The following is a 14,204-nucleotide window of genomic DNA, read 5'->3' on the forward strand; positions in this document are numbered from 1 at the left end:
GTTTTTTTGCTGCGTTTATCCCGTCAATACGAGCCGAAGCGATGGTGGTTTGGCTGTCCGTGGGGGAAAAAAAAAAATCCATACGTAAACAACACGAGGGAACAAGTCACAATGGATCAAATTAGCGCGTGTGAAAAAGTGACAAAGCAATTCATGCAAAACGTAACTAACGCCGCTAGCGTTAGCATCAAGCTAGGACAAGCAACGCTAATTTCACTTTGTAAAAAGATAAAATAGGAGAATAAATAAGCCTCCAAACTTAAACCTTAATTTCTTACATATACACAATTTTCTGTTTTAATCAATTTCCCCCCATTTTTTCACAAAATAAATCACTTATATAAAAAGCAAATGACCAGGCAAAGCAACTTTAGATTTTTGACACAAGAGCTAACATTACCGCCGAGGTTTTCTATTCGGCTCATTCAGTTTATCGTCTTTTTTTCTCTCTATCATTTAACTTGTCTTTGCTCTGAAGAGCATCTGTCAGGATGAAAGTGTTGCATGTCATGTCTTGTGTCTACATTGTTAGTGTGTGTGTGTTGCCCCAAGAGAGGTTTTCAATCAATTCTGATTTACTGGTAAATTGAAAAATCCCTTCCATTCACCATCCGTGTGTGTGCGTTTGCACCCGCGTTTGTGTGGTTGCGTGCGTGTGTGTGTAAATTTCTGGGGGCTAATGTCGCCCTGGATTAACACCCCCCACCCCCACCCCACTTCTCAAGGTCTTTGAAGTGCTGCCAGTGTAACCAATTGCTCCGTGATGTCCCCGAATGCATCAGTGAGCTTTTTCGCCGAGTCGGCATTCCGCTCCTGAGTGGTAGACAACAGTTGTTGCCTGAGTCCTGTAAGATTTGGTCATGCGGTGGCTCAAGAAGGAGGAATTATGATTGTTTATGGCGCGTGGATGTTCATGCTAAAAGTTAACAGCAAAGCGAGGTTCATGTCGTTCTCCGAATTGCTTTTCCAGCCAGATACTGAGAACTAAAACTAGACTTGAGACTCGAGAGCGCTTGACCCAAACGTTAGCACTCTGCTGTCCGTGCTCGTTGCAACATATTTTCCATGAAGTGGCTTTACTCGGATTATTAAATAGTGTATAATACTAACCCTAACCTTAAAATAATAATAATGGAACAAATTTAATTAGATATGAAATTTTGTCATTACTAATGGCCTTGATGTTCTGGCTAAAATTTCTGAATAGATTTTTTTTGTAATTTGGTATTTAATTTATTTTTTAATCTATGTGGATTCAGGGCGGCTCGGTGAATCAGCTCGAAAGCCTCACAGTTCTGAGATCCCGGGTTCAATCTCGGGCCGCCTGCATGGAGTTTGCATGTTCTCCCCGTGCCCGTGTCGGTTTTCTCCGAGAACTCCGGTTTCTGCCCCCATCCAAAAAAACAGTTGTATGGAAAAAAACGTTTATTTTTTCAGCGTACTTTTAATTTTATTTCTATTATTATTATTATTATTATGATCATTATATTGAACTTAATTCTGCCCCATATGGAAAACATTTTCTTTTCATATAATGGTCATTTCTCTCCACCTGTCTATCCATGTATATATTTTCGTATTTGTCTATTTATTTATAAATGTGCGAAAATGCATTTGCCCCTTAGGGACAATTCTTAATTAATGATACTAGTTTGAAATTTTTCCCAGTTACAATTCATCCATCCATCTTTTGTTCCGCTTAGCCTCATCAGGATTGCCAACTTGCGGGCGAAAAGCCGAGTAGATCCTGGGCTGGTCGTTAGCCGTTCGCAGAGCACATATTTGTATGACTTCTTTTTTTTTATGATTATTATTTCAAACAAATGGAAAAGCAACTTCCCATTCATATCTATGCATGTCCGTCTGGTCACAGCGAATCATTCTCCATATTTTCCGTTATTCATGTTAACTGGATACGTTCATTTCCTAACCCCAGATTTGATCAATTCATTCCTTTTACAAGCCTTGGGGGAGGGCTGTTTTTTTCAATTTTTTTTTTATGATGTATCGTATTCTAGCTATGGAAAAAGGACTGAGCGGGTAAAGAGAAGCCAGATGACAAGTGAGTTGATTTCTCTGGTGGTTAAATGTATTAGTGGAGCTCATCTTGCGTCTTCATGTCTGCCATCAACTGTCTTGTTATATAACTTGGTCGGGTGCAGGCAGAGGACAAGCAAAAGATAAAAAAAAAAAAAGGTATTCAGTGACTCAGCTCGCTCTTTCAACACACACACACAGAAATACAGTGAAACAGCTTACAAGAGTGCTTTGGAGCTGCAGGCCCAGACGCTGGGGCGGTTCGCAGAGGGGCCCACCCCGTTGGATCGCCATCAAATGGCTCCTGGCAGAGAACCGGTGCTCTGAAACAAACGCCTTTGGCCCCCCAAAACACTTACAGACTTTGGCTCTTCGGTAAATATCACATCATCAGATGTCGTGACAAGCCGCTTATCCTCACAAGGGTCACGGGAAAGCTGGAGCCTATCCCAGGTGTCAACAGGCGAAAGACTACACGCTGAACTGGTCGCCAGTCAGTCACAGGGCAGATTTCGACACCATCACTGAGCGGGAATCGATCCCACGCTGCCCGCACCGAAGAGAGGCATGTGTACCACGACACCATCAGTGACACCATCATCAGATGTGTGTACTACAAAAGATATATCCTATAGATGAATATCTGCAATGAATTTAAGACAGAAATTGAAAAACACTGTGCAAAAGTGCACATTTCATTTTTTTGTCTCACTGTCTGAAGTCAAATCAGACTAAACATCTCCTGTTTCAGGTCATTCAGGATCACCAAAATTATTTCATTTTAATGATGATTAGGTGGCACAGCGGATCAGCAGGTGAAGCGTTGGCCTCACAGTTCTGAGGTCCCGGGTTTAATCCCGGACCCGCCTGTGTATAGTTTGCATGTTCTCCCCGTGCCTGCCTGGGTTTCCTCCGGGCACTCCGGTTTCCTCCCACATCCCAAAAACATGCAACATTAATTGGACACTCTAAATTGCCCCTAGGTGCGATTGTGAGTGCGGCTGTTTGTCTCCATGTGCCCTGTGATTGGCTGGCGACCAGTTCAGGGCGTACCCCACCTCCTGCCCATTGACAGCTGGGATAGTCTCCAGCACTCCCCGTGACCCTCGTGAGGATTTTCCATGAAAATAAATCCCATTTGAAATGGATGAAACATTTCAGCAACTGAACTAACTCTTCCACACACAGTCCAAACCATCCCCATTTCAAATCATTCACAAAATTCAGGACATCTTGTTAAAGATTACAACATATTTTCCCACATTTTCCCTGACCGCATTCCTAAATCAATCCACTTGACATATTTATCTCTTTTTTTTTTTTCCACTTTTTTCAATTGATTCCAACTTCAAACTATTCAGCTCCTTCAGGAGATCTTTGCAAATATTTTGCACATTCCGTATTACACGTTTTCAATGACCAAATTCCCAAATGATTACCATAATTCCCGGCCTACAGAGCGCACCTGATTATAAGCCTCACCCAGTACATTTGTAAAGGAAATACTATTTGGTACATACATAGGCCGCAGCTGTGTAAAAGGCACGAGTGCCCACATTGAAAGGCACATTGATACACAAGATATTTACAAGACGGGACACAGAGAGCTTAACACTAGCGCTGCCGTACTAACGCTACCAGCGCCGGACTAATGCTAACGTTAGCTCCGCTGCACTAACAGGGCCGGTTTTAAAAAAAAAAAAAAAAAAACATGGCGTTAAAAAACACTGAGACACAGCAGTAACACGCTAGTGCAGCACTAACAGGGCCGGAGCGGTAAAAGGTCACTTCCTCGGCACATATATTCCACCGGTCTCACTTTACCTTCTCCGCTCGAGTGCCCCCTGGCGGCCGTTAGAAAAAAAAAATGCCCAAATTAGCCGCATCACCGCATAAACCGCAGGGTTGAAAGCGTGTGGAAAAACGTCACGGCTTATATGCCGGAAATTACGGTAGATATCCCCCCCCCCCCCTGTTCTTTAAAATGAACTTTTTTCAGTTTCAGATTTAACACTCCTCCAGTTTCATTGAACTGCGCAGCTTTTCGAGTTCAGTGTCAGCTTTTTAGCATCGACACACAATATTATAGAAATGACTTTCTCTAGTTAGTATTCGTCGTTGGTCCTCAGGCATATTAAGTAGTAGTATGATAATGAGGTGAGCCTGTAGTGCTCATATAACATCTTTTATTCAGCCTCTCTTCTCTCTGCCCTACTTCCCACATGTTGTACTACAACAGCGCGGCTACGCTGTACTGTAATGGTAACCCTCATCAGTTTCTTTCACCTGCTTTTCTTTATTTCTCTACCTCCTCCTCAGTGACGCCATCCCGCTAGCTGCCCCTCTGATACCGCGATGAAATAAATATGAGGCTGCATATAAATATTTATTGCCGCTTGTGTGTTTCCACGGCCTCGGCGGGGATAAATAATTCACGGCCAGTCAAACCCTAAATTCACACGACTTTGATAAGACAATAGGGTGGCGCGCGCGCGCACACGTCACTGCGCATGTTAGTAAACGCATGGGTTTGACACGGATAGCGTGTCGCTGTGCTACGGTTCCGTGCAAACGTGCATGAGAGGAAATGTTCGCAGTCTAACCCGCAGCTTTGACAGCTTCACAATGTGCATGCGATGGGACAATTGTACCTGTTACCGCGGTGACAGATATTCAAAAGCATTTTCTTTCGACATGTACACATCTCGGTGTCACATTAGCTCATCAGTCACCACGATGCGTACTTATTCAAAACCGGTTTTGTTTCACATCGATGTCTTGATGCCAAAAGTGCCCGACAGTCAGTACACTCCAAAGCGTTTTTGCTAGTATTTTTTTTTTCTCTTTCAGAGTTGCTCATCAGCCACTGTAGTGGACAGCTCTTTAGTTATTAGTAGAATCGTTATTTTTCTACATGCACAAGTCAAAATCACATATTAGTCACGACAGGGGACAGGAATTTATTGCTATTGTCAATTGTTTTTTTTTTTTTCTGAAGGAAAAAATAACAGCATTCTTCTTCTTTTCCTTTCGGCTTGTCCCGTTAGGGGTCGCCACAGCGTGCCATCTTTTGCCATCTTAGCCTATCTCCTGCATCTTCCTCTCGAACCCCAACTGCCCTCATGTCTTCCCTCACCACATCCATAAACCTTCTCTTTGGTCTTCCTCTCGCCCTTTTGCCTGGGAGCTCCATCCTCAGCATCCTTCTACCAATATACTCACTCTCTCGCCTCTGAACATGTCCAAACCATCGAAGTCTGCTCTCCCGAATCTTGTCTCCAAAACATCCAGCTTTGGCTGTCCCTCGAATGAGCTCATTTCTAATCCTATCCAACCTGGTCACTCCGAGCGAGAACCTCAACATCTTCATTTCTGCCACCTCCAGTTCAGCTTCCTGTTGTTTCTTCAGTGCCACCGTCTCTAATCCGTACATCATGGCCGGCCTCACCACTGTTTTGTAAATTTTGCCCTTCATCCTAGCAGACACTCTTCTGTCACATAACACACCAGACACCTTTCGCCAGCTGTTCCAACCTGCTTGGACCCGTTTCTTCACTTCCTGACCACACTCTCCATTGCTCTGTATTGTTGACCCCAAGTATTTGAAGTCGTCCACCCTCGCTATCTCTTCTCCCTGTAGCCTCACTCTTCCCCCTCTACTTTTCTCATTCACGCACATATATTCTGTTTTACTTCGGCTAATCTTCATTCCTCTCCTTTCCAGTGCATGTCTCCATCTTTCCAATTGTTCCTCTGCGTGCTCCCTGCTTTCACTGCATATGACAATATCATCTGCGAACATCATGGTCCAAGGGGATTCCAGTCTAACCTCATCTGTCAGCCTATCCATTACCACTGCAAACAGGAAGGGGCTCAGAGCTGATCCCTGATGCAGTCCCACCTCCACCTTAAATTCCTCTGTCACACCTAAGGCACACCTCACCATTGTTCTGCTGCCATCATACATATCCTGTACTATTTTAACATACTTGTCTGCCACACCGGACTTACGCATGCAGTACCACAGTTCCTCTCTTGGTACTCTGTCATAGGCTTTCTCTAGATCCACAAAGACACAATGTAGCTCCTTCTGACCTTCTCTGTACTTTTCCACGAGCATCCTCAAGGCAAATAATGCATCTGTGGTACTCTTTCTAGGCATGAAACCATACTGTTGCTCGCAGATACTTACTTCTGTCCTGAGTCTAGCCTCCACTACTCTTTCCCATAACTTCATTGTGTGGCTCATCAACTTTATTCCTCTATAGTTCCCACAGCTCTGAACATCCCCTTTGTTCTTAAAAATGGGAACTAGAACACTTTTCCTCCATTCTTCAGGCATCTTTTCGCCCGCTAGTATTCTGTTGAATAAGTTGGTCAAAAACTCCACAGCCATCTCTCCAAATTGCTTCCATACCTCTACCGGTATGTCATCAGGACCAACTGCCTTTCCAGTTTTCATCCTTTGTAGTGCCTTTCTGACTTCCCCCTTAGTAATCATTTCCACTTCCTGGTCCTTCACTCTTGCCTCTTCAACTCTTCCTCTCTCTCATTTTCTTCATTCATCAACTTCTCAAAGTATTCTTTCCATCTATTTAGTACACTACCGGCACCAGTCAACACATTTCCATCTCTATCCTTAATCACCCTGACCTGCTGCACATTCCCATCTCTATCCCTCTGTCTGGCCAACCTGTAGAGATCCTTTTCTCCTTCTTTCGTGTCCAACCTGGTGTACATGTCTTCATATGCCTCTTGTTTAGCCTTTGCCACCTCTACCTTTGCCCTACGTCGCATCTTGATGTACTCCTTTCGCCTCTCCTCAGTCCTCTCAGTATCCCACTTCTTCTTCGCTAATCTCTTCCTTGTATGACTCCCTGTATTTTGGGGTTCCACCACCAAGTCTCCTTCTCCCCTTTCCTACCAGATGACACACCAAGTACTCTCCTGCCTGTCTCTCTGATCACCTTCGTCGTCCAGTCTTCCGGGAGCTTCGGTTGTCCATCGAGAGCCTGTCTCACCTCTTTCCGGAAGGTCGCACAACATTCTTCCTTTCTCAGCTTCCACCACATGGTTCTCTGCTCTACCTTTGTCTTCTTAATCTTCCTACCCACCACCAGAATCATCCTACATACTACCATCCTATGCTGTCGAGCTACACTCTCCCCTACCACTACTTTACAGTCAGTAACCTCCTTCAGATTACATCGTCTGCACAAAATATAATCTACCTGCGTGGTTCTACCTCCGCTCTTGTAGGTCACTATATGTTCCTCCCTCTTCTGGAAATAAGTGTTCACTACAGCCATCTCCATCCTTTTTGCAAAGTCCACCACCATCTGCCCTTCAAAGTTCCTTTCCTGGATGCCGTACTTACCCATCACTTCTTCATCGCCCCTGTTTCCTTTACCAATATGTCCATTACAATCTGCACCAATCACAACTCTCTCCCTGTCTGGGATGCTCAGAACTACTTCATCTAGTTCCTTCCAGAATTTCTCTTTCAACTCTAGGTCACATCCTACCTGTGGTGCATAGCCGCTAACCACATTATACATAACACCCTCAATTTCAAATTTTAGTCTCATCACTCGATCTGATACTCTTTTTACCTCCAAGACATTCTTAGCCAACTCTTCCTTTAAAATAACCCCTACTCCATTTCTCTTCCCATCTACTCCGTGGTAGAATAATTTAAACCCTGCTCCCAAACTTCTAGCCTTACTACCTTTCCACCTGCTCTCTTGGATGCACAGAATATCAACCTTTCTCCTAATCATCATGTCAACCAACTCCTGTGCTTTTCCTGTCATAGTCCCAACATTCAAAGTCCCTACACTCAGTTGTAGGCTCTGTGCATTCCTCTTTTTCTTCTGACGCTGGATCCGGTTTCCTCCTCTTCTTTGTCTTCGACCCACAGTAGCTGAATTTCCACCGACGCCCTGCAGGTTAGCAGTGCCGGGGGCGGGCGTTGTTAACCCGGGCCACGACCGATCCGGTATGGGATTCTTTAGATGAACGCTCATATTTGTTTGGCACAGTTTTTACACCGGATGCCCTTCCTGACGCAACCCTCTGCATTTATCCGGGCTTGGGACCGGCCTACAGATTGCACTGGTTTGTGCCCCCATAGGGCTGCATTGAAAAAAAATAACAGCATCAGGTGCCAAATTATAATTTGAAGGAAAAAAATAACAGCAACAATCAGATCCCGAATTACCATAATTTCCGGCCTACAGAGCGCACTGCATTATAAGGCTCACCCAGTATATTTGTAAAGGAAATACCATTTGGTACATATAGTACATAAGCTTCATCTGTGTAAAAGCCGCAAGTGCCTACATTGAAACCCACATTGAAACACGAGATATTTACAAAGACGGTACACTGTAAGAGTTTTCAAAGTTTTTGATACTTTATCTTATCTTAACATAGCAACAACACAGTAGCACGAACAGGGCTCGTTAAAAAAAAAAAAAAAAAAAAAAAAAAACAGCCGCAGCAGCTACGCAGTAGCAACACGCTAGCACAGCACTAACAGAGCCAGAAAAAAAAACATACTTAAATCACTGAGACGCGGCAGTAACACAGCAGCAACACGCTTGCGCGGCGCTAACAGGGCCTGTTAAAAAAAAACATACCGTTAAAAATCATTGAAACACGGCAGTAACACAACACCAACACGCTTCCGTGGCGCTAACAGGGCCAGTTAAAAAAAACATACCGTTAAAAATCACTGAAATACGGCAGTAACACAACAGCAACACACTAACACAGTGCTAATGCTAGCACGATGCTAACAGGGCCAGTTAAAAAAAACATACCGGTAAAAATCACTGAAACACGGCAGTACCACAACAGCAACACGCTAGCACAGTGCTAATGCTAGGGCAGCGTTAAGTCCGCTTAAGTCCGGCGCATATATTCCACTGGTCTCACTCTTGTCTTTTCCATTCGGGTGCCCACTTGCGGCCGTTAGAAAAAATGCACTAGTTAGCCGCATCACCGCATAAGCCGTAGGGTTGAAAGCATGTGGAAAAAAATAGTCGCGGCTTATATGCCGGAAATTACGATATTTCAATAAAGGCCTTTAGGAAGGGTAGACTGTCACACAGTGGTCCATCACTCAGTGGAATTTACTTTGCAACACATATGCCACAAAAACAAAACAAAAGCTCCTTAAAATGACTTTTCTTTTGAAAAGTCAGAAAAGGAAGTTCCAATAAGGAATTTTCCTCACTTGAGACTTCATTTAAATGGTAGTGTTTGTTTAATGGACGTGAAGCAATACACCACTGTGAAACGGTTCCGGCATAAAGGGGATGCAGATTGGTGATATTAATTTATGTTCATTGACATTTCGGGCATGATTTCTGTTGACAGGACCAGCAAATATTATGTTACTAGGGGGAAGAATTTTCAAAAATGGTTGATAGCCGGCAAACAAAATGTGTTGAGACAAAAACGCTTGTGAAGGATCCACTGACGCAACAAAAATAGTTGTTTTGCACCAAAATGGCGGACTTCCTGCGGGATTTCGGTCATGGGTTCTTGAGACTTTCATATGGCTCTACTTATCACAGACGTGACTACCAAATTTCTTGTTTGTAAGTGAAATAGCTTCTGGGGATTCATTTTAAAAAAAAAATGTCGATATCTGTCAGACAAAATTTCTGGTCCAATTTTGAAAGACAAATTAAAGCAGCTAAAATGGCCGCTTTGAACCAAAAATAGTAAACTTCCTGTGAATTTTTTGGTCATGGTTCTTTGAGATATTTTATGGTTCCTCTCATAATAGAGAAGACTACCAAATTTCATGTTGATAGCAATCGGGCTTAATTTCTAGGACAAGTGGCTAAAATGGCCACTTTGAACCAAAATGGCAGACTTCCTGTGGCTTTTGCTTCTTAAGACTTTGACTTTACTGGTGGTAGCCATGTCTTTTAAATTTCATATGGCTTAGGGATACTGTTTTCGGGGGCTGAATTTCTTTAAATGTTTGAAGGACATTTTTGTTTTTGAAGGAACCATGAAAATAGCTCAAATATCACCTTCAAACCGAAATAACTGACTTCCCTGTGTCCTTCTGGACTTGGCTTCTTGAGAGTTTTTTGTCACGGTACTTGCATTACGACTGAAAAAAGGATACTGTCCCTTGTGTTTCCTGTTTTGCTAAATGACACACACATACGCACACACTAGCAACCTAATGAAAGGCAGGTTCCGCACATTGTGTCCCGGTTGAGAAGCTATTTTTATCCGTAGCCCGCGAGCTCGCGGGGATGGAGCAGGCCAGATAGGCTGAGAAGACCAATCAATCAAGATCAACAGATAAACATTCAGCCTGTAGCCAACAAACACACACACACGCATGTGGTTAGAGACACATAATAATCGAGTTAGCGTACTATCCAGCTGGCCAGTGTCCAGTTTTCGATGCGTTAGGTGCAGTTGTTCTGGCCTGGATCCAGAACTTAAAATGGACAAATTTAGCACTCGGAGGTTACCGCTTCAAAGAGAACGCTAAAGCAGTGTTTTGCAACATTTATTGAGCCTGCCTTTTAATCCGTTGGTGATGTTTGATTCTGTCACACTCCTCCACGCCTTTCGTCTGTATTTGTGAAACATTTTCAATGAATTCAATTAAAAATATAGATTTCGCAATAGTGCGTGTCGTCAAGCGTTTTGCTATCAGCGCACCAAAAACAACTAGTGCCGTCATGTTCTCCGCACGCTCGAGGTAGTGTCGTCTTCTTTCTTCTGTGCCCAATTGAGGTAGATTCTTCTTCTACGTGCAATTGAGGTAAATTCTTTGTCTTCGTGCAATTCAGATAGTGTCGTGAGCCAGGCCTTGCCAAGAGGGGGCGTGGCCACTGCCCTGCCCGGTGACACCTGTCACTGCTCACAGCTGTTGCACATTGGGACTGTAGTTAGACGGTGTAATTAAGTTGGAATTTTGCTCACTGGCATTCGCCAGTTTGTTGTGTGTTGTGCCCTGAGTTGAGTTACTCGGCTACTTAACTTCACAGTCATTGAACCCCGTTTCCCGTTTTTGTATCCTGCTTCCTTCGACTGTGTATTTGTGCATCTTTTCAGTTGAGAATAAAACCCACTGATCATCATGTCCTCGCCTTGGAATCCTGCATTTGCGTCCTTCCCCTCGTCGGAGGCCCGTGACAGATAGATTCTTCTTCTACGCACAATTACAGTCGATTCTTTTTCCACGCGTGCTTGAGGCAGAGTTCTTCTTCTTCTACACATTGGATTAATCTGCACAGGCTTTAACCAATTCTGTTTGAACAAGTTTTTGTTGTTATAACAAGAAAAAAATATATATATATATATATATTTTACCTGCATTTTTAAATATGCCACAGGGTTCACAGTGCTAAGGGGGGAAAAAAAGTAGCGGCTTGTCATTCAGAAAATACGCTCGCTAACATTATTCAGTACACACCACCCTCACACGAGGCTCATCAATAGTAATAGCTAGCACACTAGCCTCAATAACATGCAAGCATAAACTGCCATCACATTAAACATATATGTGCTCTAGCACGTAAGACAAATGCTATTAAGTCATAAAACCGAGTTTTTGGCATTTAGCCACAGTAATAAATGCTACGGAATAGTGCAAAATTGTAATAACAAAGTAGACTACTCGGCGTATTTAGGGGTTAAACCGATGAATCAACTTTAATACTTGTCCTTGGATATTGGAGCGGATTCTAATTCTAAGGGCCAGCTGTCATTTTTTAATTTTATGTCATATTCATCTGCTTCCAGGTGCGTAACCTGTGCTACATGGTGACGCGGCGGGAGAAGATGAAGCACAGCCTGTGTGACCTCCAAGAGAAGATCTTCCACCTACAAGTGCAGCTGCTGGAAGAGGACATGGCCGGAGGTAAACAGCCCGTAACGTTTCACGCATTCAGACATCTGGCCGTCGTTGTGGTGTACTCCAGGGTTGGCTTTTAAGTCCCCTGCATTCCTGCATGCATTCCAGTCACAATTTTTAAATGATTTCCTGCGCAATTGACAGTATTAGTGTCATATAAAGGTGCATCTTGAAAAAAATTACAAAACCATTGAAAGTATTTGGCCGGAGGTAAACGGCCCACATTGTTTCACTCATTCAGGCATCTGTCTGTCTTTGTGGTGTACTCCAGGGTTGGCTTTTAAGTCCCCTGCATTCCTGCATGCATTCCAGTCACAATTTTCAGATGATTTGCCGCACAGTTGACAGTATTAGTGTCATATAAAGGTGCATCTTCAAAAAAATTACAAAACCATTGAAAGTATTTTTTATCTCAGTACTTCAATTCTAAAAACGAGATTCTTTTAATGCATAGGGAATACTTTTCAGAAGCCCAATCTCGAACTAAATTCTACATTAAAGATCGTCTTGACTGTTTGTGATGTCATATTCAAATTTCCTGCTGTGGTAATTTGGGGGATTTTCATTAGCTTAGCGAAACTATAAAAATCAGAATTCTAGTCTATCGACTATGCAAATATTTCACTGTGTATGGGTGTCAAAGTCATTTTTGTTGCGGGCCATACTGTAGTTGCGGTTTCCCTTAGAGGGCCGTTAACTAACCGTTAAATCATGGTTCATGAATTTATATATATATATATATATATATATATATATATAATATTGTTCATATTTGGTAACACGAAAATGCTTCCAATATCTCAGCGTTATGACGTGACTATTTGAAATTTTTGGTACAGATTTCAACAAGAATCGTGGAAGTTGCCGCACGCGATTTGTCTCTGCGGGCCACATGAAATCACGCGGCGGGCCGGACCTGGCCCCCCCGGGCCTTGAGTTTGACACCTGTGGTGTATATAAGTGAATCAGTTGCACTTGTTGAATTCAGTGTACTGTAATAAACTGATATCTACAATATTCAAATATGTTGAGATGGGTGTAAAGATCTACGCAAGAGCCCTCTTGGATTTTTTCAGGGGGAGGGCGGGGAGGAAGATACTCAATACAAAATCACTGCTATCATTTGACACAGTTTTCTAGGACGGACACACACGCACATGCACACACACGCTAGTATGAGTATGAGTATTGTTATGCAGGAAGTGCAGTACGTTTACATTCCAACTGTGACGAGCTGACAGCGGTTAGTTTTGGCCTCTGTGATCTGCTCTCGTTTAGCGTGTGTGTGTTTGTATGACGGAGGACGAGAAAGGCAGGCGACGTGAGGGAGAAGAGGGGCGGGAAGGTTTATGGGATGGCAGTCTGAGGAAAGATAAGAAAGAGAGGAAAGGAGGGGCTGTGTGGGGAGTGGGGAAGAAAAGCTAATGAGTTCAGGTAAGAAGTAGTACTGTACACACACACACTTGGGCTGCGGTTGAGCACGTCCGGAAAACAAGGTCATTAATTACACGGCGTAAAGTGAATCTCCCGCGTAGTGAAAGAGAGGTGAGAGGTCCGAAGAGCGTAAATTATTAGAATTCGTTTTGAGGCGAGCGTGCAGATTTTGAAGGAAAACAAAGCTTCGGGAGTGGAAGTCAGGCGTGAATGAATTGGCCCCAAATGATCTTGATATGGCTGCGTCGTGTCAAAACGATGGACCGCCTCTGGTTTTGTGGGCGTGGCTTCTTGAGACAGTTTTTTTTGTGGGTCTACTCGTGGTAGACATCTGTCAAATGTCACGTGGCTACGTAAAACGGGCAACGGCGGCTGATTTAAAACTAATTTTATGAAAAAGATTCTGGAAATCGCGATAATGAGCCTAAACTCGCTGCCCACTTCCTGTCTTTTCCCTTTGTGACTTCATGTGTTTTTTTTTGTGGGTCTACTCATGAGAGACACGACCATGAAATGTTTTGTTGCTAAACGAAACGGATTTCGGGGGGTGGGGGTGGGGGTGCTGCGTTTTCCAGCGACGCGATTATCGGTAATCATGCAATGCAAGACAGCTGGGATATGTATTGATATTCAGGAACATGTGATGAGAACAGTTTCACTGCTTTTTCAGTTTTAGTCCCGAGGTTTATGCCACACAAATCTATTTATCCATCCATTTTCTTTTTCTGCTTATCCTCACAAGGGTCGCAGAAGTGCTGGAGCCTATCCCAGCTGTCAATGAGCAGGAGGCGGAGTACACCCTGAATGGGTGGCCAGCCAATCGCAGGGCACATAG

The 14,204-nt window shown here is 43.5% G+C and overlaps 1 protein-coding gene across 4 annotated transcripts in view; it reads left to right on the forward strand.

The window, feature by feature from the left end:
- Window positions 1-14,204, forward strand: part of jade2 (jade family PHD finger 2) — a 63,512-nt gene that overhangs the window by 45,104 nt on the left and 4,204 nt on the right. For all 4 annotated transcript variants that reach the window (XM_061804048.1, XM_061804051.1, XM_061804050.1 and 1 more), the window contains one exon: window positions 11,824-11,941. In XM_061804048.1, the coding sequence (XP_061660032.1) occupies window positions 11,824-11,941 (118 nt within the window). The remainder of the gene's footprint in view (window positions 1-11,823; window positions 11,942-14,204) is intronic.

The sequence above is a fragment of the Syngnathoides biaculeatus genome, chromosome 18 (genome assembly GCF_019802595.1).
Source record: "Syngnathoides biaculeatus isolate LvHL_M chromosome 18, ASM1980259v1, whole genome shotgun sequence".
NCBI classification, from domain to species: Eukaryota; Metazoa; Chordata; class Actinopteri; order Syngnathiformes; family Syngnathidae; genus Syngnathoides; species Syngnathoides biaculeatus.